Below are 26,657 nucleotides of genomic sequence, written 5' to 3'. Positions count from 1 at the left end.
TATTTATATGCAGATATATACATTAGGTTGGAAATGACTTACACCTGCACCACTTTAGAGTATGGGAATACTTCATCATTACATCGATTTATTTCAAAATAAGATACATTATGATGCAACAACCAAAACAAGAGAAAATGATAAATGACAGTCGCAGTTTTGTGGTTGTATATGGTTCACTGGGGCCTTTTTCTCCTGAGGTGAGTTTTCACATCCCGCCACCAGATGTCAATATATCACTTCAAATAACGTTTGTCCTGTCTGTCTCTCTGCTTCTGTCTCTCTGCTTCTGTACTGACAAAGTAACTTAGCGATGTCTGACATACGTCAGGAAACAAAAGCATTGTGTCTGTTAAATTAAATGACTTCATTAGAATGACAGACTGATGAAAGAACAGAGATTACATTAACCCATTTATATGTGTAACCAGTGGATGGGCTGATTTAGGCTCAGCCTAAATCATTAATGCAGAATCACTTTGTAGGCTACTAACCTAACCAACTCAAATAATATCGCCTGAACCCAAATGCTAGTTCTACAAATGAATGTTGATAATGATGCATGAGAACTGATCAACATCCAGCATGATGCATTTTTACTGCTACATATTTCTCCCACTTTTAATCTACATTTGCAGCCCGTTATGTAAGAGGTCTAGTGTGGAAATAGGCCGTCCATCAGCAATCAGCGGTCATTTCTGGACAACAACTTTATAGCTTTGAAATCTGAGCTACTATCTTTGTCATGGTTTACAGAAAGCTGAGAGTCAAACATATGAGTAATTGTGAAATCATTCCTGTGTTTGGTTGTGGGCTCCCCCGCTCCTATTTCTCAACCTGGAGACTGCGCAGAAAGCTGTCGGGGGGGAAAAAGTGCCTGTGCAAGCAGAACTGAGAAAGTTCATAGAGCCGAGGTGCAGGATGTCCCGTTAAGGAGAAAAAAAAAATCCTGCAGAGGAGCAGAAGCAACACAAGCAGACGGGGAGAAAGCAGTGCAACCCGGACCGAACGGCATTCACCACACCTAAGATATAGTTAAACTGGGGAAAATGGGCTTTCCGATGATATTTAACTGTCGTCGGATTGTTCTCAAAGTGTTTTTGGTTCAGTTCATCGCCTTACAAGCAACATATGCTGCCCCTTCGCCTATTATCAGATTTCCTGGAGACGATACTACTCCCAAAACAGACAAAGAAGTTGCTCTGGTAAGTGTATTGGTTGTTTTTCCTAAAACTATGTCTAAGTGGGTCAGCTGTGAAGTAACAGAGTTTACTCCTGAAGTATAAGAACTGTTGGGGAATAGTTTGTACGTTGTTTATTTATTTATTGCAATCATTTCATGTACACATTTAGCCTAATCCAGCAGAGTTAAACCCTTTGTATGTCTATTTTTCTCCTTAAGCACTATCTGAATAAGTTCTATGGATGCCCACAAGACAGATGCAACCTCATGGTGCTCAAGGACACCCTGAAGAAAATGCAAAAGTTCTTCTCCCTGCAAGAAACTGGAGAGATTGATGCCAAAACTGTGGATATCATGAAAAAGCCCCGTTGCGGAGTCCCAGATGTGGCCAATTACAACTTCTTCCACAGGAAACCCCTGTGGCAGCAGAAAGACATCACTTACAGGTCAGGGAATTAACTTTACCTACACTTTTACTGAACAAGCATTGGATTATCCTGCACTTAAAGGGCTTAATTGTATCCTACAAAGCGTATTTTATAATGGGAGTTGGTCGCAATTAATGCTTACTGACCTGGTAATACTCAAGTAATGACAGCATGAAAGCTTTAAGCAGTGTGGCCTGTATGCAAGGTGATAACGTTACAACTGGGCCTAATGCTAAAGTTATGTTAGAAGCATTGCATGTATCACATCAGGACGTCATATATCATGATTGCCAATCACAGAAAGGTAAAATAACTTAACCCCGCCCAACTTCTGCCCAGAAGTCCAACTGTAAGTATCGAAAAAATACCTGGAATACGTCTGAGTCACTACAGTTTGAAAGTAACTCCCAAAGCACTGTTTCATGAGTGCACAAAAGTATAAATACAAAACCAGAGTCTGTTTACTTTGAGAGATGGACCACAGCTTGGCCCCGCCTGACCCCCCCGCCCCCTTCCAGTCCACCCCTCCCCTATCCACACAGTCATTGTGCCCTTGCATCTTGTGTCTCGCTTACAGCAGCATTCCTACACAGTATGTGTCAGGTCTTTTGTTTTTGTTCTGTTTGAGGTTTACAACAATGTGGAATCGGTTTATTTATATCAGCGGTTTCGTGTGCCCTGATCATTCCAGCCCATCTGCTTGTGTGTTTGTAAGGAAGGCTGGGAGCCAAAGACGACAGCAACTGAGAGATCTTAGACTGTTCTTAAGAAAGGACTGTGCAGACAGGCGTACAACAGGGATTGTTTCATGAACCATCTTCACTAGATGATTCGTAAACTCTCATTGGCACCGTTTAGCTTCTTTTCCACGACCTGAAGTGGAAACAAACATGACGCTTAAAAAGCCACCGCCACTATCCTGATTACACTCACTGTTTTACTTTTTCATGATATATTCTGTCTTAGTTTTACTGAATGAAACTGACTCTCACTTTCTGGACTCTGTAGAATCCTTGGATACAGTCCCGACCTGGATGAGGAAGTCATAAATGACGCTTTCTTCAGAGCCTTCAAAGTGTGGAGTGACGTGACCCCTCTCACATTCACTCGCTTAATGGACGGAGAGGCCGACATCATGATTAATTTTGGCCGCAATGGTACGTCCTTTATATAGACGATAGACAGAATATAGATTTAAAATACTGTATCTGTCGTGACGTTATCTGTATATTGTTGGGCAGTACAGTCAGTGTCTATGAGCAGGTACAACTGCTGACACCACTCGATTCGGATCATGTGTGTGCAACTCAAATTCCATTTCAAAATAGGTTTATTTTATTGTAAAATGTCCCCATGTGACCTAAAGAAACTGCAACCATCTTTCTAGCTTTCATCACTTGTTTTGGAATATGGGAAAAAAACGTAATAATTGCGTACGAACTAAGTTACGATTACGTGGAGTTTCCTTCCACGAGGGTAAATACAGCCAGTCATCAAAACCCAAGTTAGGAAACAGTTGAGCAGAAGTTCACTGCCTTGTTGACAGATGGTGAAGGAGCAATCACATGCATGTTATTACAGTGACTCCACACACCACCAACATATATTTTAGGAACACTTCTTCACACGGGGCATTCCAACTAAAACAACCATTTGATATTTACATACAGTGTCATGATGTCATTCTGTCTAGCCGTAGCTGATCCCGTCGACAAAGAATCCGATAATCATAGTGCAACACAAACAGAGACCAGCCACTCGAGGAGATGTGAAACAAAAATAATAAGGAATATTCCACTGGTTTAAAAACACACACACACACACACACACACACACACACACACACACACACACACACACACACACACACACACATACACACACACACACACACGTCACATCGTGTCAGAAATATTTTTTCCAAATGTTATTTCCTCTTCAAACCTATTTTTCTTGTCACTTATTGGCTAACTAATAACTGCAAAGCTGTTCCAGGTGTGCGTGTTTAAAAAGAGAAAAAAAACTAATATTTGTCTTGAAGTGTTAAAATGAAACGATGTAATCGACAGAGCACGGAGATGGTTACCCATTCGACGGCAAAGATGGCCTCCTGGCTCATGCCTTTGCTCCAGGGCCAGGCATCGGGGGAGACTCCCACTTTGATGATGATGAGCAGTGGACGCTGGGAGATGGCCAAGGTAAAACAATATTTACAAAAATACAAAACCTCCACTGCAATTGCTCGTGATTTGTGCAGTAATGATATATCATTTTAAATATCCATATCCCATCAAACATTGTAAGATTACCGGGCAGACCAACACAAAAGCACGACATTGATAATACATTTGACTTTCAGCTACTTTGTTTGGATTTTCTTAACTTTATCTGAACTTTCTGGCACTGGATATGACAAACCTCAGCCATCTGGAAGCTGAATAGAAAAGAAAATCTCAGTTGCAGGCATTTGTATTCGCACGCATTGACCCAGATAGTTTCATGTATTTCCCATTATTCAGAATCCTCTTGACTGAATTCACCATTTGTGCAGAAGTAATCTATAAACCTCTTTTCCCTGTCTCATGGCGCACAGGAGTCTCACAACACTTAGAAGCAACTGTTTTCTTATCATATCAGTGCTTTTGAAAGTTGTATCCAATCTACAACAATACATGGATTTCATAATGTTTATTTAAGACAGAAAAGTTAATGTTACAAGGTGGAAAAGTGTCATTTTGATCTGTTCAACAGTGGTGAAGGTGAAGTATGGCAATGCTGATGGGGAGTTCTGTAAATTCCCCTTCCTGTTCATGGGCACTGAGTACAACAGCTGCACACCTCAGGGCCGTGACGACGGCTTCCTGTGGTGCTCGACCACTTACAACTTCGAAGAAGACGGCAAATATGGCTTCTGCCCCCATGAATGTAAGTTATCTGTTTTAACGTCACAACGCGGCATTGGGGCGTCTTCCTACACAGTCTGCTGTAGCGTCTGGCCCCACTTGACCTCAGCGCCATCGGTGTCACGCTCTACTTGCATCTCAACTGAAATTGAAGCAGTGTCTTCTATACTGGAAAAGTAATATTTCATATTAGATTTTTTTGGAGAGAAAGAAAGTAGGTTGAACAGTATGCCAGGAAAAGTGTTGTTTTTCGTTTGGAGTGGATTATGGAATATTTCATTTCCAAGTCACTGCCCCACTTTAGAACAGTAGGCTTTGTCAAACATTTAGTTTATCTGTGTTGTATTGCTGTCCATGGTACTAACATGATCACATGCCCATTACAACCAAGTGCCAAAATACACATGTACTTGTTGTTTTATACGAGAACACGATCGAGGCCTGTTTGTACTGGAGCCGTCTGTTGTGTTTAGCTTCTGAATTGACGTTTAAAAAGTTCCAGGAACAATAAGAATTGGATCTTATTCTTCATTAGCAAAAAAAAAACAAACCGTGATGTTATTATTTTCTCTATAACAACTCTTTGTCTTTGTCGATATTTATTTTACAGTACTATTCACCATCGGTGGAAACGCAGAGGGCGCTGCATGTAAATTCCCCTTCACCTTTCAGGGAGAGAAGTATGACGCATGCACCACTCAGGGCAGGGATGATGGTTACCGCTGGTGTGCCACCACCGAGGACTACGACCAGGACACCACCTTCGGGTTCTGCCCTGAAACTGGTAGGTGGTGTCATCGACTGCCCGAACAGCTCATCACATGACACAATGCTGCGTAGCTCTTAAAGGAAAACTAATGGTCCCTATCTGTTGTGCAGACATCCTCAAATATGCACATGCTGGTGTGTACATTGTCTTCTGTTCAGCTCGGGAACTTTGCACAATTTCAATATTAAAATTGTATCTTTTAAAAGCAATTTTGTTTGGGGGGGAAATAGGCCTACACGTAAAAAAGCAATACAAGTTATTATGGCATGTATGACTTGTAATCATGCACTACATTCAACAGTGCCAGTACAATGACTGTACAACCCTCTGCATGCACAAACATTCTCCCATCAAATGTTCAAACCACAGTCTGAGCCAAAGCACTACTGTGCATGCTTTCATGTACGCTTCTTATATATTATATTACCGGAGTTATTATATTTTGTATTTGTGTTAACGGTTTATAACTTGTTAACACCTTCTCTCTGCTATCATGTGAGATGTAGCTTCATTCAGCTAATTGAAGAGTTTTAATCTATTTCCTTTTATTCTTCATTTAAAAATGTTTTTTTTTTATAAATTATTAATTTTTCACTTTAAATCATAACTTTGAACACAAACCACATTGTTAGCTGACATTTTTATATTACCTTACCCCAACGTGCTAGCTAACTGGCATGTATTTAACAAATTAATGGATTTATAAGGCACATTAATGCATTATGTCTGCGCATTATATGGTAAAAGGTTTGTTTTCTATATGCATATGACATTTTATTCCTGTTCATTCCTATGGGAAGTTTCCACCTTGAGTATTCCTGGAATCTTGCAACATTAGTCCAGTTTAAGCGATATGCGCTTGCTGCAAACAATGTGTTTTACTGGCTGCGTTTATTTTGATGTGCAGTGCATGGTGCCCTGCCATGTGTTGGTTTCCAGGAATGCTTCAGCTGGGTTTTTAGGTTCTTGCTTGTGGTCTGCTGAGTGGCTGTGAAAGTATTTTAATGTGCAGTGGCAGGGTTTATTTTCCATTCTGTCAGTGGGACTGGGTTTAGTTGTTGAGGTAGTGTAGTAGGACGGGAGGATAGACAGACGTATGAGCACTGGAGCTTTCATCTGGTACTAATTGGTTAGGAAAGTAGCTTTGTTGTAAAGCCCTGTTTGCTAGCTTGTGCTGAATAAGAAATTATTATGTTAAAAAAACTTTAAAAAACAGCAATAAACCAGTCCTGCCAGATTGAAAATGATTTCTCTTTGAAAGAAAATCAATTTGGGTGGGTGCGTTTTGGTTTTGTGCCCAGTGGATTAGTTATTGATGTCATGCGTGTTGTGCCAGTGCTTTCATGGTGCTGTCTTCAATACCATCTGCGCTCACTTCACAATACTACAATACAAAGTGTTCTGAGAAAACATTTTGGCATATAAAGGAACTAAGTTCACTTTTTACAGTCCACTTTTGTTTCTCCCCGTAGCCATGTCGACAGTGGGAGGAAACGCAGAGGGAAGCCCCTGTGTCTTCCCCTTCACCTTCTTAAGTGACACCTATGAGGCCTGTACCTCATCCGGACGCAGCGATGGCAAGATGTGGTGCGGTACCACCAAGAGCTATGATGATGACCGCAAATGGGGTTTCTGCCCTGACCAAGGTATGAAAAGTATTTGTGGACAGTTCTTGTGTAGCCATTTTGTTACTGGTACAAGGTCAAGGGTCAGGTTGTCTGAATTGTCCCGTAGTTTGTCGCTCCCAAGAAACATTATGTCGTATTCATATATTGGTAGACTGTTTTCATATTATCCAATTCACTATTTCTACTGTAGAGAATCAGTATTTTATGAACAGGTATTCACAGTTAAGTTTGGTTCTTTGTGCTTGTTCCCAGGCTACAGTTTGTTCCTGGTGGCTGCCCATGAGTTTGGTCATGCTCTTGGCTTGGAACACTCTCAGGACCCCGGAGCTTTGATGGCCCCCATTTACACTTTCACTAAAGACTTCAGACTTTCTAATGACGACATCACAGGCATCCAGGAGCTCTACGGTGAGATGAAACGTCATGTGTGGCTAGTTTCCTGGAAAGAGATCAAACCTAGTACCAGGACAAACTAAAAAGTGTATTTTCTTATTAGATGCCAGGAAAGATTAACGTACTGTGAGCGTGTAATCACTCCCTCAATGATAACATGTTCTGGTAAATCTCAGGTGGGTCGTCAGACAAGCCTTTGTCTCCAACCCAGGGTCCAGTCACTCCAATGGACATCTGTAAAGAGCCAGTTATCTTTGATGCTATAGCACAGATCAGAGGAGAGACCTTCTTCTTCAAGGACAGGTAATCTAATCTAAGTCCCAACTTTGTTTGACCTGAACTAGATTTCAGCAAGTGTACATATGCTACATCGACAACAAATGAGGTAAGAGCACTGACACTTTATCCACCCAAAATCTAATTTCCTGATCATGTTGTTTGAATATGCTAGCTGCATTGCTTTCATTAGCTCTCTGAGTCATACATGCAATATGAAGTCCATGTTTGACTCTCTTGAAGCTGCACTGCCAATGTCTGCTTAAATTTCCTGTCCTTGATCTACGGGAAGAACGACAAACAAAACCCAATAACCTACTTCTGACTTTATGACTTTTGCAAGTGAAATAAGGCAGCCAACACAAGTCACATTTCATAAGCATTTCCCTGCAAACAATGAGCAGTTTGACTTGAGGTTTCCTGTTATTTATTGTTCCTCTTATTGAAATCTTGTGCCACTTAAGGATTGGGGTTTGGATGCTTGTTTCATGATAATTAGCAAGAGGGGAAAAACAAACTATTCCTCTACTCATGCAGTGACAACTAAAATAGTCATCATTCATAAACAACCATTCTGACAACCAATAGCAGGGCGGGAAATGAATCACGTGATCATTTTAAGCACAGGAAGAACTTATTCAAAACGTTTTGCTGCCGACTGTTTTATATGTAATCTAGTAGATAGTAGTTCAACTTAAGATCATTAGTAGTTTAATTTAAGATCATTAGTAGTTCAAGTTAAGATCATTAGTAGTTCAAGTTAAGATCATTAGTAGTTCAAGTTAAGATCATTAGTAGTTCAAGTTAAGATCATTAGTAGTTCAAGTTGAGATCATTAGTAGTTCAAGTTAAGATCATTAGTAGTTTAAGTTAAGATCATCAGTAGTTTAAGTTAAGATCATTAGTAGTTCAAGTTAAGATCATTAGTAGTTCAAGTTAAGATCATCAGTAGTTTAAGTTAAGATCATCAGTAGTTTAAGTTAAGATCATTAGTAGTTCAAGTTAAGATCATTAGTAGTTCAAGTTAAGATCATTAGTAGTTCAAGTTGAGATCATTAGTAGTTCAAGTTAAGATCATTAGTAGTTTAAGTTAAGATCATCAGTAGTTTAAGTTAAGATCATTAGTAGTTCAAGTTAAGATCATTAGTAGTTCAAGTTAAGATCATCAGTAGTTTAAGTTAAGATCATCAGTAGTTTAAGTTAAGATCATTAGTAGTTCAAGTTAAGATCATCAGTAGTTCAAGTTAAGATCATCAGTAGTTCAAGTTAAGATCATTAGTAGTTCAAGTTAAGATCATCAGTAGTTCAAGTTAAGATCATTAGTAGTTCAAGTTAAGATCATCAGTAGTTTAAGTTAAGATCATCAGTAGTTCAAGTTAAGATCATCAGTAGTTTAAGTTAAGATCATCAGTAGTTCAAGTTAAGATCATAAGTAGTTCAAGTTAAGATCATCAGTAGTTCAAGTTAAGATCATTAGTAGTTCAAGTTAAGATCATCAGTAGTTTAAGTTAAGATCATCAGTAGTTCAAGTTAAGATCATCAGTAGTTTAAGTTAAGATCATCAGTAGTTCAAGTTAAGATCATTAGTAGTTTAAGTTAAGATCATCAGTAGTTTAAGTTAAGATCATTAGTAGCTCAAGTTAAGATCATCAGTAGTTTAAGTTAAGATCATCAGTAGTTCAAGTTAAGATCATCAGTAGTTCAAGTTAAGATCATTAGTAGTTCAAGTTAAGATCATTAGTAGTTTAAGTTAAGATCATTAGTAGTTCAACTTAAGACCATTAGTAGTTCAACTTAAGATCATTAGTAGTTTAAGTTAAGATCATTAGTAGTTTAAGTTAAGATCATTAGTAGTTCAACTTAAGATCATTAGTAGTTTAAGTTAAGATCATTAGTAGTTCAACTTAAGATCATCAGTAGTTCAAGTTAAGATCATCAGTAGTTCAACTTAAGATCATTAGTAGTTCAACTTAAGATCATTAGTAGTTTAAGTTAAGATCGTTAGTAGTTTAAGTTAAGATCATTAGTAGTTTAAGTTAAGATCATCAGTAGTTTAAGTTAAGATCATTACTAGTTTAAGTTAAGATCATTACTAGTTTAAGTTAAGATCATTAATAGTTCAAGTTAAGATCATTCGTAGTTCAATAAAAAGTCTTAAAAATTCAGATTTATTAGCAAATATAATTTTCACTCATAATGCACTGAATTGGCCCAAACAGTGTTAACTTCACTAGCTAGTGTGCAGCATGTGATGTATCAACATGGGTTGGAGTTGGTTTTATAGTGTCCACGTTATGAACTGTTGAATTTTCAAGTGCGTTTTTCTCAAAACTCGTCAAAGTGCAGATAGACCTGGTTCACCCTCAGTTGACGACTTGCTGACCCTGTGTGGAAGACGAGTTGTGCTGTGGTTTCGTCAACAGTCTTTGTGAGTCAGTGGATATTCCCGTAGGAAGGTGAACACTTTCATCTCAGCTGCTGAAGTGATAGAAAACACAAACAGCGTCTTTGTTAGTTAGAATGTGTTAATGCTTCTAGCTGTGCTATAACATCGACTCCTTGACATTTTAAGGTGTTAAGGTTAACAGAGCTGTATACCTGTCATGGCTATAAATGTGTCCAAAGCAAACAGGCCAGCATACCTCGGCACCAAAGAGTCTTTCAGTTAGCCGGGTTTTGAGAGAGAGAGAGAGAGTTAGAAACTGGGAGAAACAAGCCACAATCCTGCTCACAAATCCTGCTTTAATACAGAATGACTTTCACCTTGCTGTGGCTCTCTTTGCAGCGCTCGCCAGAGGATGCACAGAAAAACTTTGGCCTTGCAGTTTATGATGATTAATTGTAACATATGGTTGCCAAAATGCCATTTAGGTGCTTGTAGGGTATTGGAAGCTATGATCGTAATTATAGTCTTTATTTGAGTCAAGAGACTACACCACTCTTTGGGTATTTGCAGCTGAACCAATTTCAACAGATGTATAAACTATCATAATGCAGAGCAGGAAAGGCACATTAATCTGCCATGTACAGTAGCTGAAATATGTCAAGAATTGCAAAGTTGCATCCAGATATATGACATTTACTTACAATGTGTTGACTTAACACCTTCTTGACATTGAAATGCCATTTTACTTCATTGTTGGCTCTCTTGTTTAACCTTTGTGGGATATTTTAAAGCAATTCTTGATGAAAATATTCCCAAGCACCAAAAAGACGGAGAATTGATGTGAAGGGGAGAAATTGAGGACTGAGTTATTTCAAGGCAAGGAAGTGAACGTACAGTACAACACTGTATATCTCTCTGAACTTTGAGATTAGTAAAGTTTCAGTGAAGGGCCTGTTGTTCTGACCTTCACACAGACTTAATGGATTGCCTGAAGGCCATGTCAGGTTTGTAAGCTGCAGAGCTCTGGTACAAACCAAGTTTTATAGCTTAAGTAAAAAACACGTTGCCCTCTGGGCTCCAGGGCTAATGCTCACTTGACTCTCCCATTGTACAATTAGGACCCCCCCCCCCCTTTTTTTCTCTCCTGCATCAGCATATTTATGGTGTAGGACAAATCTTGACATGATGCAGTGAGTAATACATATAGCACTCCCTGAGCTCAGCATAAAACTGAGTCTGCCTGTCTGGAGGCTTAAAGAGAAGCCAATTATAAAGTCTCATAGAAACCGTTTGGCCAGCCTAATGACTGGGTCTGTTGCAAGTGAACGCTTGTCTGCTTGTAGCCTAGCCAACAGAAGCTGTTTGCAATGTACCTTAGGTTGAAAAATAATAGAAATACTGCAATATATGATTTCACATGTTGTTTTCCGCAGCGTGCACAGTACTGTAAAGTCGGTTAACTTGCTGAGGAGTTAGCAGTGTGCAGCCTTTGGCCTGCAGCTGTTCATTTCACTGTGGTTGCTTCTTCTTCTTGTTCCATTTCTCCCTTTCAAAAATACAAAATCATCCCCTGCAAAGACTGTGACTGTTGCATTTGTGATGAGCGATCTTGGTCGGTTCTAATTGTTGTGACAAACACGTTTCCTGTTGCTGCTTCACAATAAAAGACTCCCATGTTTCGCCAGTTGAACACTTTTAATGTGAAGCAGCTGTGCCGATGGAATTATTCTGTTTGCATGAGCAGGAACTTATTACAGCTCTGAGAGTGTAAACAAAGTGAACATTGAGTTATCAATGAGAGAGAATTGCACTGCAGTACACACATGACTTGTAAATCCCTTGTGCTGGTTGGCAATATGAATCCAGTGCAGGAATACAAATAAAACTACCATATATTACTGAATGTACACACATTGAATTGTAGAAGAAAGGCTAAATCATAAATAGTATCACAAATGAGGTTTAATTTCATGAAAGTCTTAAGAATTGTAACTTTACAGCAGACTAGTTCATAAAGTATTGCACAACCCCATTAAACTTTCCATGAACATCATGGCTGCTGATATTTCTGTCAGCGTTACATTATAGTTGCATCGTAATGCAGATGATCAGTGCAGTGCTTCGCTAACAACAAATGCTGTTGGATGGTTTGGAAAGATTCATGCAGATATATATGCTGTACTTCAAATTCATCTTGGCTACATCCTGTAAGTCTGTCCTCTTAACCAGCCATCAGGCAGATTGTTTACGTAGTTTTAAGTATTTAATGAAATAAAGACAGGAAGAAAAGACAGAAAAGCCCTCTGGATATTGTTTGTACACCGCATGAACTTGACAAATCGACCCACAAGAACACTGCTAATATAATGCAATTTACAGATGGTTAGTTCAGATTGAAATACGTCTCCTCTTTCCTCCTGACAAATGTATAACAAAAAAAAAACTTTAGATATGTGTCTGTATGTTCATTTCTTTCTCATCTCCATTTTATTATTATTGCAACACATATTTGCAATTGGCGGATCATTTTCTTTAAAAAATAGGTCAGTGGAAAAGAGTTTGGAAAGCTGCCGTTGTTGTGCAGCTGTGTATTGGAAATCCGGGCAAGATAGGTCTTGTTCCGCTGGCGTCTGCAGCCTTAGTCCTAACGAGAACCAGATGCTCATGAATCAGGCCATTGTGACTGGCCAGTGAAGCACTTGCACTAAGACCTCCTCACACACACACACACACACACACACGCACGCACGCACACACACACACTCCCCCCACCTCCTCGTCATCCCCCTCTGCCCTTCTTTCACTCTCACACTCATTTCATCTTCAGCTCATCTACGTTACGACCGCTCACCCACTCTTTCTCTTTCTGCCAGGTTCCTGTTCAGGTCAGTCAACTTCAGAAGCAAGCCCACTGGCCCCATGCTGGTGGGCACCTACTGGCCAGACCTGCCTTCCAAAATAGACGCTGCCTATGAAAACCCAGTGGAGGAAAAAACAGTGTTCTTCTCAGGTACGACAGACAAAACAAGAAGCTGTGGAGAAACAGATGTGACATCATATGAACTGTTCATATCCTCCCTGTACCTTTATGGTGATCAGAGAAACAGACAGTTCCACTTCTCTGAGTAATGAAGAGCTTTCTTCACTCTTTTACTCTTTGGATTCCCTTAACGGTGGCGCTTCTAAAAACTGAAACATTAGGAGAAGCAGGAATGTTGGCTGAGTACTCTCGTGTGCGGTGTGCACTCTTGAGACAGTTCAGATACTCCACCATAGTTATTAGTGGTTTATGATGCATTCTTTGCATTTTACTAATATGACAACCTTCCTGAATACTGATGAGCGCTAAAAAATATATAGTACATCAGCTTTGAAGACATTAACAGCAGGAGAGACTTACTGCCCTGAATAGTTAACTGATGATCTCATACTGAGTTATAATAGATTTCAGTTGATAGATTTTTAGGAATATGGGATAATACCTTGATCACACAGTGCTGTGTCAAAAGAATGACTTTGCATTAATAAAACATATGTCTTCTGTGTTATTTTATCCTTGGTTCCCTCACAGGCAATGAGCTGTGGGTCTACAAAGCAGATGCGCTGCAGTCAGGCTACCCCAAGAAGCTCTCCAGCCTTGAACTCCCCACAGACCTGCAGCATATCGACGCTGCCTTCAACTTTAGGAAGAACAGGAAGACTTACCTGTTTGCTGGGGACAAATTCTGGAGGTGAGAGGAGGAGCAAAGCCTATGCAACCCTTGTCTGACGCACCCTAGCTTGTGCTGTTGTCTTCATCACCTCTGGCTGCAAAACTGGGTTACGTCTGGATCTACTTAGTGTTTGGTGTGACCTAAGCTGCACTGTAAACCACAACAGCTCTGTTAGCCCTTGCACAACATGGGAATTCATAGTGTTGACGACTAACTGTTTTATGGCAAAGTATAAGTAGTGTGTGTGTGTGTGTGTGTGTGTGTGTGTGTGTGTGTGTGTGTGTGTGTGTGTGTGTGTGTGTGTGTGTGTGTGTGTGTGTGTGAACTTATGAAGCACTCATTAAAGGATTGTACTGTGTAAATGCACTTTTATTATGTGTACAGATACAATGAAGAAACGAAGAGAATGGACCCCGGCTTCCCAAAACTTATTGCTGATTCCTGGAATGGCCTCCCAGATGGCATTGACTCATCATTCAGCCTTAATGGCATTGGTAAAGAAAATACTATTTATTTTCCTATGATTTGTGAATTTAGAGGCTCTGTATGATTTGAAGAAGGGACATTTGACATGCTAGCAGCACGAGTTATGAATGCATCAGCGTTATTAAAGGACCATAATGAAGGTAGAAAGTATACCATACGTGTCAATAAGATTTCCAACTGCATCTTATAAGCAGCACTGGTTTTGAAGATAAGTCTTAATCGTAGAACCAGACCAGAGTCTACAGCCATCTCTGCGGTGCTTTCAGCTACATGCTAACATGCTCACAATGCAATGCTAACATGCTGATAAATAGCAGGTATAATGTTAGCCATTGTCACCATTTTAGTTTAGCATGTTATCATTTGCTAATAAGAACTAAACAAAAAATACAGCTGAAGATGAAGGGAATTATTTTTTTGCAAACTAAAGTATAGGACACATTAAACATTTTGACCTAATTAAGGATGAATGTTTGTTCCAGATTTCAAGGCAATCCATCCATTAGCGGCTAACACATTTAATTTAAAACCATACATTTAAATCTTGTGGTGGCACTTGATGAAAAGCAGATGATAATTAAAGTCATTAGGATTCATCCTCTGGGCACCAAGAACATCTGTGTGAAATTTCAAGGCAACCCATCCAACAGTTTGTAGTCATTTCTGATAGAACATCCCGAGACCCATGTCGCTAGCATGGCTACAAGTAAACCATATCATGTTGTGACATTTACAAATCTAAATGTTTCTTTTACTACATGAAACAAGTTCTACACTAACAATCACTGTCAGCAGATCTATAGAAAAGTGGGAAGTGATAAACCAACATGGTCACTTTATTAGTTGTAAATCAAAGAAGAGAGACAAAATAGCAAATGGCATCCTCAGCCAACAACTGAGTTTGAGTCTTCAGGAAGACCTAAGTGGGGGGGAAACATGATTTAGTGGTGCTTTGTGGTGCTTTGATTCGAAGTGGATTAGAAGTGGTGCTCTGTGTGTAGTTTACAGTGTTCAGGCTGGCCTTCCTTCTGGTTAGATTGCAGGCAAATCCAGTCAGCTCTATCAGTGAGTCTGGCATTGTGTCTCTGTCAACAAACCCCCCTCATATAACACAACCGAGCAAGCAGTGACTCCTTTATACCAGAAATGAACAGTTTCAAGGAACTGACTGAAAATGAGGAAGTCAAACGGGCCAGAGGGAGTAGTTCTGAAATGAGGGAGTCATCCGTGGCCTGATGTTGACAGAAGACAGTCAGCGCTTTATGTCTCTCATGCATTAATGTGGTCTATGCTTTAGGTGCATTGCAACTAAGAGTTCAAGAAATATCATCGTGACACCGCTGGTAAACTTCCTCTAAGACCGAGGCAGCCATGTTTCCTTGAGGTTAGAGGTGGTGTGCAGATTTTAGCCTAAGGCAAGCAACCAGGGATTTTTCCATTACTGCTCTCCTAACATACACACATTACTGTAAGCATCACATAGCCCTTTACCCACACAGTGCACAAACATATTTATACAAAGCAAGTCTGTGCCCCTCTACAGAGGTGCCTCTGTATGTCTCCCAATTAGCAGGATTCAGAGTGAGAGGCTTAACATTGGCTTCAGCAGAGCCTGGTTTGATGTTTTAATCCGTGTCACTTTGATTGAAACTGATTATACGATTAGTCAATATGCTTTTATTAAAGCTCGATTATGTTACTGCTATTACACAGTTGGCCCTTGCTTTACACAAGCAATTTAAAATGGATATTATACCTTCTTATGTTAAACAAAGTGTGCATTGTGCTTGTCTTTAACAGATTACAGCTACTTCTTCAAAGGAAACCACTATTTCAAACTGGAAGACAGCAGCTTGAAGATTGTCAAGTTGGGTGAAATTACAAAGGACTGGCTTGGTTGTTGAGCATTTCCAAAACATCTCACAACTGGCTAAATCCTGTAACGACATCCGGCCTCATGAGGACATTGCCTTAGTATCGCACAAAACTTGAGGTCGCCGCAGTGCACACTGTTGTAGGTTTTTATTCTGGCAACTCTGCACGCTTCTGTGGGAGACGTGTCCCTTCCAGACTGTATAACCAGCCTCCGGCTTTGTAGACGGGCACCTCTGGATCCTCTACACAGGCTGAACATAGGCAACTGGATATATTACTGTGTGATGTTGACATTTTATTTGTTATGCTGATGCAGATTTATTTCAATATGTACCCCCCCAGTTTTATTGTTTTATAGTTTTTTTAATTAGTTTTTTAAAAACTCAGACATCAGGTATGTCAACACTGCATGAGACGCAGTGCTACACTGTGCTGTGAGATATTGCCGTTTTATGCAAATTTAATTCTGTTTTACACCTTATGAGGAATCCATGTTGGCTTGGAGTTACTTCTATGTCCAGTGTACTAAGTGCAGTTTTATAAATGTATCACTTTTAATTAATTTTCTCATTGTTGTTTAATACATTTGACAAAATGAATTGTTTGACCGAAAATGGTGCTTTAGAGATTGCTTTTTGCCTATAGTCCTACATATATATATACATTTTATATTCTGTGTAACTATGTCTGAATACTTTGCATTCTCTGGATGTTAGAAAGTGGTATTCAAAGGCACACATTATTCTTCATTTGGTTAGCACTTTGTAGAGGACTATATAAGGGAACTGCTCAATATGGAGACCTCCATGTTGCGTTTCTCTTCACTAACGGTACAGGGAGATTAAAGGCACAGGTTGCCACTAGAAGCTGTATTGGTTTGCTGCATGATGGAGTCATGACGAGTACCGCAGTAGTATTGTATAATAATCTCTTTTTTTATATTCTCTTTTTGTCTCTTGGGTTTTAACAACACAGTTGTGTTTTGTGTTGTTCTAATGCTTGTGCACTTTGTTACTGTCATCAATAAAGATGGTCAATATAATGTGGATGGGTGATAAATAGAGGAACAACTGCATATACCTGCACAAACAATGCAAGTGTGTTAAAGTTAATGCAATTATGAGGTTTTTAGATCATTTACTGAAGTAGCAATATCACAATGTAAACATACTTTTACAACTTAAGGTCCTGCATTTAAAACATTAGTATAAAATATGCACACACATACACACTCACACACACACACATCATCCCGACCTTTCACCCACCTTCTCTAAATATTTATAGGCCCCCGCAGTTTCAGTCTCAGTGGTGGAAACGACTGTAACTCTATATATACTGTATATATATATATATATATATATATATATATATATATATGTACGTATATGTGTGTGTATTTACCTATACTATACCTAACTATATATTGCCAGAAACAATTCAATGTTTATGCACATTTCAATATAAAGTACAAATACTAGTACAAAATAATAGTACACAGAAGTGGAGTAAAAAGTAGAATATTCTCTAGTAAAATGTAGTGAAGTAGAAGTATGCAGTAGCACACAATAAGTAAAGTAAGCTCCCCTTGAGTAAATACTTTCCACCACTGTTAAATATATCTCTTTTGAGAGAAGACTTTCATTATAGGGCAGCAGCAAAACACAATTGTTTATAAAACTGCGCCATCTTGTGGATATTTATTACAGCTTGTAAACAAATATATGAGTACGTCACATTTTCCCCTTGAAATCGGTGCTCATTCTCTACTTGTGCAATGCTCCTGCATACTTATAAGATCACTGTACATGGTATGCACACATTGATAACATTATAACATCAGCGTTTGCACAAAGCACATGCATGGTCTCTGACAGCACCATTTTGGCTTCTTCTGCTTGCATCGGAATTGTAATACCTATTAGAAATACGTCGAATGCAATAACAGCATCCTGAAAAAAAACCCTCACAATGAGCTTTCACATATTCTATAAATGGATGCAGATCCGCTTGCATGGTTTAAAAAACAAAACCAAAAACAAAAACAACCCTTGCTCGGGACTCGAACCTCGCTGCGGCCGCGTCGGAGGTGGAGCTTGAAATCTCCTGTTAGGTTCCGCTCTTGCTGGTCTGTGGTTGCGTTCGCCGGTAGCATCGTATGATATGGTCGATAAATCAGAGAGCACGGTGCCCGATGAGGAAGTGTAATGATCATATAACGTTGCCTCGACTGAAACATTCGCCTGGTTCTTCCTTCACCGGACTGCAATGCCGCCGCAGCGAGTATTCGCCCTGCCGCGGCAACAATCTCTGCTGCTGCCTGCGGTCATCAACCCGTTTATCCAAGACACCAAACTAACCAAAGCTGCTATAATCAAAGTAAGTATGGCGTTTCACCTCAGTGCTAAATGTAAAGGCAAGTGTATCATCATTTTGTAGAATATAGTCATCGCTATTGGCATTATGGCACATAGATGTGTGAGATTACACACTCACATACACACTCACACACACACACACAGGCTGCTGTGCAACCAGGGCCTATAATCTTCTCCAACGAGGTTTTGACAATCGGCTTGTAAAGCACAAACAATGAGAGCCGTTGTGTGCTTTCTAGAAAGCCGTCCAATGATGTGGATTGCCAGACTCGTACATATGTCTGCTCTGAAACATGTAAACAGTCATATGCTCGTTAAACCTGCCAGCAGTCTTCCCTGTATATGGTATAGGCTTGTAATTCATGGTGTGTGTGTGTGTGTGTGTGTCCCTCTCCGTGCAGTGTGTCCTCCTGGGAATCTTCCTGGTCCCGATCCGGGCCGTCCTTGTGTCCCTGGTTCTCATGGTGACATGGCCAGTGGCTGTCATAATAACCTTCAACCATCCTCTGAAAGGAGCCGTGGAACCAATGACAGGATGGAGACGGTAACTACGATACAAATAGCATCCCACAGAGCTGCCCACCCCTCACAGGCACCTTGAGACTCATCACTTAATCACTTATTAAACTTAAATCACTTTAAAACGTAATAGTTGCTTACTACAGTGATCAGTTTGTTTACATGTACGTATGATTTAGAAAAACATTCTTTCACTTGGTTGCTGAAAGTAAAGCGGCCTAATGCATGTACAGTTACCCGTGCTATGGTGTGACCTCCTTCTCCCTGTGCAGTATCATGCAAACATTTCGTGTTTGCAAAGCAAATGCATAACCAAACATTGCGGCCGTGATTCTATCACCGTTTCTTGCAGGAGAGCCAACACATTCAGTGCATGTCACTCTGCAGCACTGTGTTTTGCTGGGTTCATGCAGTGGACAGGAAAACACAGCGACCGGGAACATATTCTCTAAATAAGAGTTGCTAACGTGACTTGAAGAATGTGCAGCAGCTTGCATAACCGCCAAATCATTTTTCTCCAGATCGTATCTGCACCTCAAGTTCCCCCCCGTCCTCAGAAAGTAAACAGTTCTTGTCAGGACTTAATAAAAGGAACTGAAAGAGTTGCTTTGAAGAATGGTTTATTCTGTAAATTAAATAAAGTGCTCGTACAATTGGCTAATTTATGTACACACTGTGTTGAGACAGCAAGTGAGTATGTTTTACGGTACTTAGCATGTCATAATTCATATATTGACATATTAAATGTGAATTATCTAGTCGTTTGCATTGTAGTGTTTTACCTCCGCGTACCAAACAGGGTGCGGCATGTGAAGCTGTGCAGACATGAGCTGCTGTACACACAGTGGGCAGTTCTACAGGGAAATTCTTGTGGCCTTACACCACAGCTTTTTATATGATTATGACCAAACATGGTGCTGGTGGCGGAAACAGGGGAGAAGCTTATCTTGCTCATCTACTTATTGCCTTGCTGTTAACATATTCCTCCGGAGGGGGGGGTTAGGTATGTAATCATTAAAACTGACGACTTAAAGCTCAAATGAACGGCGTCTGTGATGTTGCCGTTGGATGAAATGGAAGCCTGCGTCACTCTTTGTTGCTCTGAGCCTTCTGCATATTTAATGTGGACAATATCTTTGTACATCAAGGTGTCGTTGATGCTCCGTGTTTGTGTGGGGGAGCTTTCTCACGTTGCATTAGGTTTCATCCACAGTATACTGTAAAAGTTTTAAAAGTTTCACATCACCTTTCATTGTTTTGTCTTATTGTCTCAATCTATGCTATGACATCATCCCCTTTCTCGAGGTTATGAGGAAGTAACTGGCAGAAGCTAAAGTTCTTAGTAAAAGAAGAACACAATGGTGCAACTCTTCCTGTTACTAAAACACTTTTTGCTCAGTCCATTTGTTAACAAAGTGACATTTTTCCCCCTGGAGGTGATAATGATGAACCTTGTAACACAGGCAGAGTGTGAAACAAAGTAGTGCCTTTGTAATCTAAACCCGTGTGGTCATCTCCAGGATCATGTGTCGGAGAGTGATGGCTGCCTTGGGGAGGACTTACTACTTCTGCATGGGCTTCAGGGTGGTGGTCAAGGGCAAGCAGGTCGACAGCAGCGAGGCCCCCATCCTGGCCGTGGCCCCCCACTCCACCTTTTTTGATGGGATTGTGTGCATTGTTGCAGGCCTGCCCTCCACCGTCTCCCGTGTCGAGAACCTGGCTACACCCATCTTTGGCAGTGAGATGCTTATCATTTGCTTTGCTGTGTCTCTACAGGAAATACAGTGTGTGTGTGTGTGTGTGTGTGTGTGTGTGTGTGTGTGTGTGTGTGTGTGTGTGTGTGTGTGTGCGTGAGCTTGTATGTGTGAAAATACACAAGTGTGAAACGTGTCCTGTCTTACTGCTCACTTTCACACCTTCTATGCACATTGCTTAATGACGGGTGTTGTAACATATTGACACATACCCTTCAGATCAGATATCATAACTAACATTTACAAATGTTCTTTGTGAACTGAGAATGTGCTGCAGACTTTATGAATATGACTTATTCCGTCCATGTGTTTGACAGTAATGACACGTCGGAGTTTGTTTCATTTAATTAACTGTCACACAATAGTGGTCACATCAGTGAGATACTATTTAGTTGCCCTCGTTAATGCTAATAAAGCCATTCAATCAGTATTCTCCTCTTCTGGATGTGTTGATGTGTGTGTGTGTGTGTGTGTGTGTGTGTGTGTGTGTGTGTGTGTGTGTGTGTGTTTCTCTGCAGGGTTTGTGCGCTGTCTTCAGCCGGTGCTGGTGTCCAGAAAGGACCCAGACTCCAGGAAGAACACAATCCAGGAGATTGAGAGCAGAGCCAAGTCATTAGGCCACTGGCCACAGGTCTGTCCCAACACAGAAGCCCCCTAATATCAACCTGCTATTAGCAGATTATAGCTGCAGAGAAGACTTCTTAGAAAGCACACGAGCTGTTGCTTTGGTTTCACAGTTTCCTTGGTCAGTGTCAGAGGACCACAGTGTACAATTATGTTCATACAATAATCAAATGCATGTACTATTATTTCAAACGTGTACGTTGCCTGCTGAACGTGGCAGTAGCTTTACATTGCATACTTGATAAACACCTTTACTGATGATTCTTTGTTCCTCAGGTTCTGATATTTCCAGAGGGAACATGTACAAACCGCTCCTGTCTCATCACTTTCAAACAAGGTAAGGGTTAGGGTTAATGTGATGTAATGTGCAGTACATCTTGACTTTGTGTTTGTGCATTGACTTGCTGTCAGCTGACACCCACAGCATTGTGTTTGAGACATTATGATAAGTCTTCATGATGTAATTCACACTGTGTGTTCCCCACCTTTTAGGTGCCTTTATCCCAGGGGTCCCTGTGCAGCCGGTGATTATGAGATATCCCAACAAACTGGTGAGAACTGTGACACAGCATTAATATTTGTAGTGTTTGGAAACATCGAGATATTTCTGTATTGAATCTCAAAAACTCGATTTATTTAATGTACAGTTTACGTGCAAAGATTCACTAAGTAAACACTTTGTTTTCTTTGCCCCCCCTCAGAGTAGTGATCAGATTGTATGCATGATGGAGGTGTATTCTTTATTCTATGACAGTTTTAGATTTAGATTTGCAATATGCCGCCTTGATTACAGTATTGCAATATATCTCTAAACTAAACGTAACCCCTGTATCATGATACGTATCAAACAGCCACATTATTACCAAGACTCAGCCCTAGTAAATACATAGGACACACACTTACAGTATTAATAATCAGTGTATTTCCATCCAAGCTAAAGTACAAGGATTATTTAGTCAGCTGAATCTGCACATATTCAGTCGTTGCCATCCTCTCATGTTGTTTGCCGCTGAGCTGTCAGACTTGAATGCAGTGAGAGAGCGAGAGCCGTGTCACCATCCCAATGTTACTGAAGCATCATGCACCCCCCCCCCCCCCTCTGTGTTTCCCTCCAGGATACAGTGTCTTGGACTTGGCAGGGTTTCAGCTCGTAAGTGAGCGTTCTTCAGTTTCTCATGTTTCACCTATAGTGCGCATGTTTGCTGAAGGGGGTGTCTTGGACAATAAGCACAACACAGTATTATCAGCAGTATTGCAACAACTCTAACCAACTGTCCTGCTTTTGTATTACGCAGGAGGACGCTGCTGCTTCTCACTCTGAGCCAGCTGTACACCACAGTAGAGATAGAGGTGAAAGCCACTCCCTGAATACGCATTATAATATGTTACTATCAGTTACTATGTTGCATTGCACTACGCAGCATTATTATCTTAGATTTTATTCATAGTATTCGTGATGTTTGCAGCTTTACTTTAGTGTTACTGGTAGTGGTCATTAACTAATTAAGATAAAAGTGTAACTTTAATTTACTTAAACAGGTTTATAGTCGTTGGATTTTCATGCTGTACTCAAAGAAAGTGCATGAAACTAGGCACGATATGTGTTTTCAGTAAAGGAATTTGGTTTCCTTGCAAAGCTTTAAGAGTTTATTTTCTGCTCGACCTTCTTTGTGACCTTTTTCATCTGTTTCCTCTCTGTTTCAGTTCCTGCCGACACATATCCCCACAGAGGAGGAGAAGAAAAGCCCTCCTCTGTTTGCTAGCAGAGTGCGAGAAACTATGGCCCAGTGAGTGCTAATTGGTCTTAAATGCACATTCCACTGTGTATTGCTCAAGCACTCAGTATAACAAGTGCAATAGAAAAGCCAACATGTATCTGCTTGTACAAGTAATGCATGCAATGTTAAACACATATGGAGCACATGTACTTTGATTTATTTAATGAAAGTATTTAGAGTTCAACCATTAATTCTGCATTCATACAGCGTACGATGAGTTATTGCATTGCTCTTATTTGTATAACCTTTGCATATCTCCCTGGCCTGCAGCATCTAGCTCTTCACAGTGCGTTTAAGCTGACCGCTGGATATGCAAACTATCTGCTTTTCAGGGCTTTGGGAGTTCCAGTGACAGACCACACGTATGAAGACTGCCGCCTGATGATCTCAGCTGGTGAGCTAACGCTGCCCATGGAGGCCGGCCTGGTTGAGTTCACCAAAATTAGCCGTAAACTCAAGTAAGAACATTTTGCTTAAGTAAACTGTAGGCATTGCCAGACAGGGGCTTTAACAATGAGAGGAGAAAAAAAAAAAGGATCTGCGTGTGTGCGTCCAGAGCAATTATGTAAAATGCAAAATATGACCTACATAACAACCTCCTCCTTGTGCCCCGCTCCCTCAGTCTGAAGTGGGACCATGTGAAGAAAGAGCTGGACGGCTTCGCGGCCATGGCCAGCTCTTGTAAAGGAGGACGTATCACCATCGAGGAGTTTGCCTCATTCCTGCAGCTGCCCATCAACCCAGCCCTGCAGGAGCTGTTTGCACTGTTTGACAGGGTGAGACACGTCTCAAACGTTCAGTTATTATTTCACCAGAGAAACTTGAATAGCACCGTTATGTCGGACACTTAAATACTGACTTTCCTTTTGTTGCCTCACAGCCAGGATGTTGGAACAAGTCTCGGTACAGTCACATTGGTCCTGACAACACCCTGCACGAAACACACCATAAATATAAAGGGTGACAATATAATGTGCAACAATCTTAGTTTGACATACTTATTACATCACTGCATATCATGTGGCTTCAGGATTTATGCAGCCTGGTAGAGGAAACTATGATGGAAGTAGTGTGGCTTCACTGCAGAGGTTTGAGTGAGAAGCGTAGACCCAGACTCTGACATGCAGTTTAATGAGTGTCCGTCTCCCTCAGACAGTCTATGCCAATTTATAGAAATCACTTGTGCTATTATATATTAACCTTTCAATTCCCAATGCTCCCTTTAACATTCAAAACTGTTGATGCTTGACAAACGTCTACATGTCGAGAGCATATAGGGTAAAGTGCCATCCGTCATTGCAATCACCGCCTCACGTATTTTTACTGCTGTCTCTTTGCCCCTGTCTAGAACGGAGACGGCACCATAGACTTCAGAGAGTACGTTATCGGCGTGACCATATTGTGTCGACCAGCTAACACAGAAGATGTGCTTCGCATGGCTTTCAAGGTACGACGTGATATTGTGTCCACTTCATACTCCATGAGACTTTTGTTTGTGACTGAATCCTTCAGAGCGTGTCATGTACCAGGACGTTTCCACATTGATCAGGCTGATTGGATATTGCATCATACATTTCCTGCTGATGTTTCTTTGACTGAATATTATGATTCTGTCCGTAGTAGTTATAGTGCCATGTAGAGCAGACATTTCTGAGACGCTGCAACTAGAATATGTGACAATACAAGTCTGCAAATCTAAATAACGCAGCCTGAAGCTTTACATCAGAGCTCTGCAGTCAGACACAACTGTGGGAGGAACAGACGCAGCACTCAGAGAGGCTTTGATAATGTCAAGTTAACAATGTGTGTCTGTTGTGGAGCGCGTGGAGTCCTTTCGCTGGCCATGAGGTCAACAACAGCTGTTCATGTCCCTAACGTTTCGTTTCACACCTTCCTGAACATGCAAAGATTTGAAAGTTGAATCCATGTTTCTCTGTGTCCGTCCTCTCTCATTGCAGCTGTTCGATACAGACGAGGATGAGAAAATCACCCGAGAAGAGTTCACTGCTCTTCTGCGCTCGGCTCTGGGCGTGTCCAATCTAAACATGGCCAAACTCTTCAAGGAGATCGACGCCGACGGCTCTGGTGTCATCACCTTCAGTGAGTAGACACTGCCGTAAGACGAAGGTCTAACGCCAAGAGACATTACGGTCTTTGAAAGCTCCAATGGGAATATGTGCAGGAAGTGAATCATTAGTTGTACTTCCCTTATATTTACTTGTATTATGAGCTACACTGTATCGTAATGCTTTTTCTCTGTGCTTGTCATTCTTCAGATGAATTTGAAAGCTTCGCCACGACCCACCCAGAGTACGCCAAGCTCTTCACCACCTACCTGGAGCTTCAGAGATACCAAGCAATCCAGGAGGCAAATCCAGGTGATCTGGAGCTGTCCGGTCAGATCAGCTCAAGGGGAAATCAGGAAGACAGCATCTCTGACAAAAAAGACGACTGAGGCCGAGGAGGAACGTGAAATCTGCTCGACTGAACTGAAAGACAGAACGCTGTATCCACTGCACTGAGACAGAACAAGCAAAAGTGTCATCTGCCCTTTGACTTTTAGCACATTCATGTCATTTGCCTCAGCGGAGCCATATCATAGGTCATGTGCTTGCCTTTTTATAGATGGTTTTTAGAGTGCTTCTATTTTCAATTTTAGTGCCTTATAGAGATTTCAAAGAACCACTTCCCCAAGTCACTGCACAAGACATGTTGTATTGCAGAGCTTTTCATCCTTAAAGTTGTATCAGTGTGTGTGTGTGTGTATTTTGGTTATGTGTTTATCAGGAAATAATCGAATGAAAAGATAGTTATAGGATGAAAATACATGTCAGAAAACCCATGTGGGCACTAATCAGTGTTTTAACTTTTTAAACCCTGAAATCTTCAGAGTTCTAATGTTAGTGACGGTTTTTTATGATGTACGTTAACCGCCTCACCATGTTTTTGACTTGGAAACACCATTCTTTGTAGCCTGAGCTTACCCTAGATGATCATAGCGTTGTGTACCTTCTCCTTTGTCTTTGTGGTCCTCTGTAAATGAGTAAAAAAATATTGCCAAACCAACACCTTTTTAAATATAAGCAAAGAGTCCTCGTTCTTCTGTGTTGTTGTATAATTAGTGTACTTTATTAAGATCTTTCCAATCTGGCAACCCACAGATGTTCTGTATTAAAACTATGTCTGCGATGAGCACACATGCTGCGCATTACACTTTTTTCCAGTGCTCAGGGACACAGACCTTGTAAGACGGCTGTATAATTAGCCGGAGGTTTGCTTTGCATGTGTATCTATTTGCATTTCTACTGAAGATGGTTGTTGCTGAGACAGCAGCACGTCTACACAGCTTTGAGTGTGCTAAAACAAATCAACCACTGAAAATAGGGCAATTTGTGAGCAAAAAGGCAACAGTGCTTCTTCACAACAGCAGATCCCAGCGGGGTCTGCTTTCAGATTAACTAGCGGCAGTGTTATTTATTTAGCAAGGTGCGTTGCAATTATGTGATTTTTTTTGTTAACACTGCAAAGTTTGCTTTTTAAAATAAAACAAGAAAGCAATTTTAA

The 26,657-nt window shown here is 40.6% G+C and overlaps 2 protein-coding genes across 2 annotated transcripts; both read left to right on the top strand.

Moving 5' to 3' along the window:
* The first annotated feature begins 879 nt into the window (after positions 1–879).
* mmp2 (matrix metallopeptidase 2) lies at positions 880–17,082 on the top strand. Its single transcript, XM_029462560.1, has 13 exons — positions 880–1,205; positions 1,403–1,629; positions 2,620–2,768; positions 3,681–3,809; positions 4,363–4,536; positions 5,125–5,298; positions 6,756–6,929; positions 7,164–7,319; positions 7,481–7,607; positions 12,840–12,976; positions 13,538–13,697; positions 14,064–14,173; positions 15,966–17,082. The coding sequence occupies exons 1-13, from the start codon at positions 1,050–1,052 to the stop codon at positions 16,067–16,069; spliced, it is 1,977 nt and encodes a 658-aa protein (XP_029318420.1). The 5' UTR covers positions 880–1,049; the 3' UTR covers positions 16,070–17,082.
* Positions 17,083–18,133: 1,051 nt separating this feature from the next.
* lpcat2 (lysophosphatidylcholine acyltransferase 2) lies at positions 18,134–26,657 on the top strand. Its single transcript, XM_029456375.1, has 14 exons — positions 18,134–18,419; positions 18,820–18,962; positions 20,458–20,675; positions 21,210–21,322; positions 21,592–21,652; positions 21,808–21,866; positions 22,431–22,465; positions 22,611–22,665; positions 23,020–23,102; positions 23,426–23,551; positions 23,716–23,869; positions 24,442–24,540; positions 25,052–25,193; positions 25,370–26,657. Exons 1-14 carry the CDS (start codon positions 18,309–18,311, stop codon positions 25,546–25,548), a joined length of 1,578 nt encoding a protein of 525 aa, XP_029312235.1. The 5' UTR covers positions 18,134–18,308; the 3' UTR covers positions 25,549–26,657.

This window comes from Cottoperca gobio, chromosome 3, assembly GCF_900634415.1.
Source record: "Cottoperca gobio chromosome 3, fCotGob3.1, whole genome shotgun sequence".
NCBI classification, from domain to species: Eukaryota; Metazoa; Chordata; class Actinopteri; order Perciformes; family Bovichtidae; genus Cottoperca; species Cottoperca gobio.
Note: the sequence above shows the minus strand (reverse complement) of the source record. Positions and strands in the feature narration are given on the sequence as shown.

What these genes read in the sequence shown, in the direction of transcription:
- mmp2 (XM_029462560.1), top strand. Translation starts at nt 1,050, where the DNA reads ATGGGCTTTCCGATGATATTTAACTGTCGTCGGATTGTTCTCAAAGTG. An exon ending in CAGACAAAGAAGTTGCTCTG is followed by an intron (nt 1,206 to 1,402) that starts GTAAGTGTATTG and finishes TTTCTCCTTAAG; the next exon opens with CACTATCTGAATAAGTTCTA. An exon ending in ATTCAGCCTTAATGGCATTG is followed by an intron (nt 14,174 to 15,965) that starts GTAAAGAAAATA and finishes TGTCTTTAACAG; the next exon opens with ATTACAGCTACTTCTTCAAA.
- lpcat2 (XM_029456375.1), top strand. Translation starts at nt 18,309, where the DNA reads ATGCCGCCGCAGCGAGTATTCGCCCTGCCGCGGCAACAATCTCTGCTG. An exon ending in GTGCGAGAAACTATGGCCCA is followed by an intron (nt 23,103 to 23,425) that starts GTGAGTGCTAAT and finishes TCTGCTTTTCAG; the next exon opens with GGCTTTGGGAGTTCCAGTGA. An exon ending in CTCTGGTGTCATCACCTTCA is followed by an intron (nt 25,194 to 25,369) that starts GTGAGTAGACAC and finishes GTCATTCTTCAG; the next exon opens with ATGAATTTGAAAGCTTCGCC.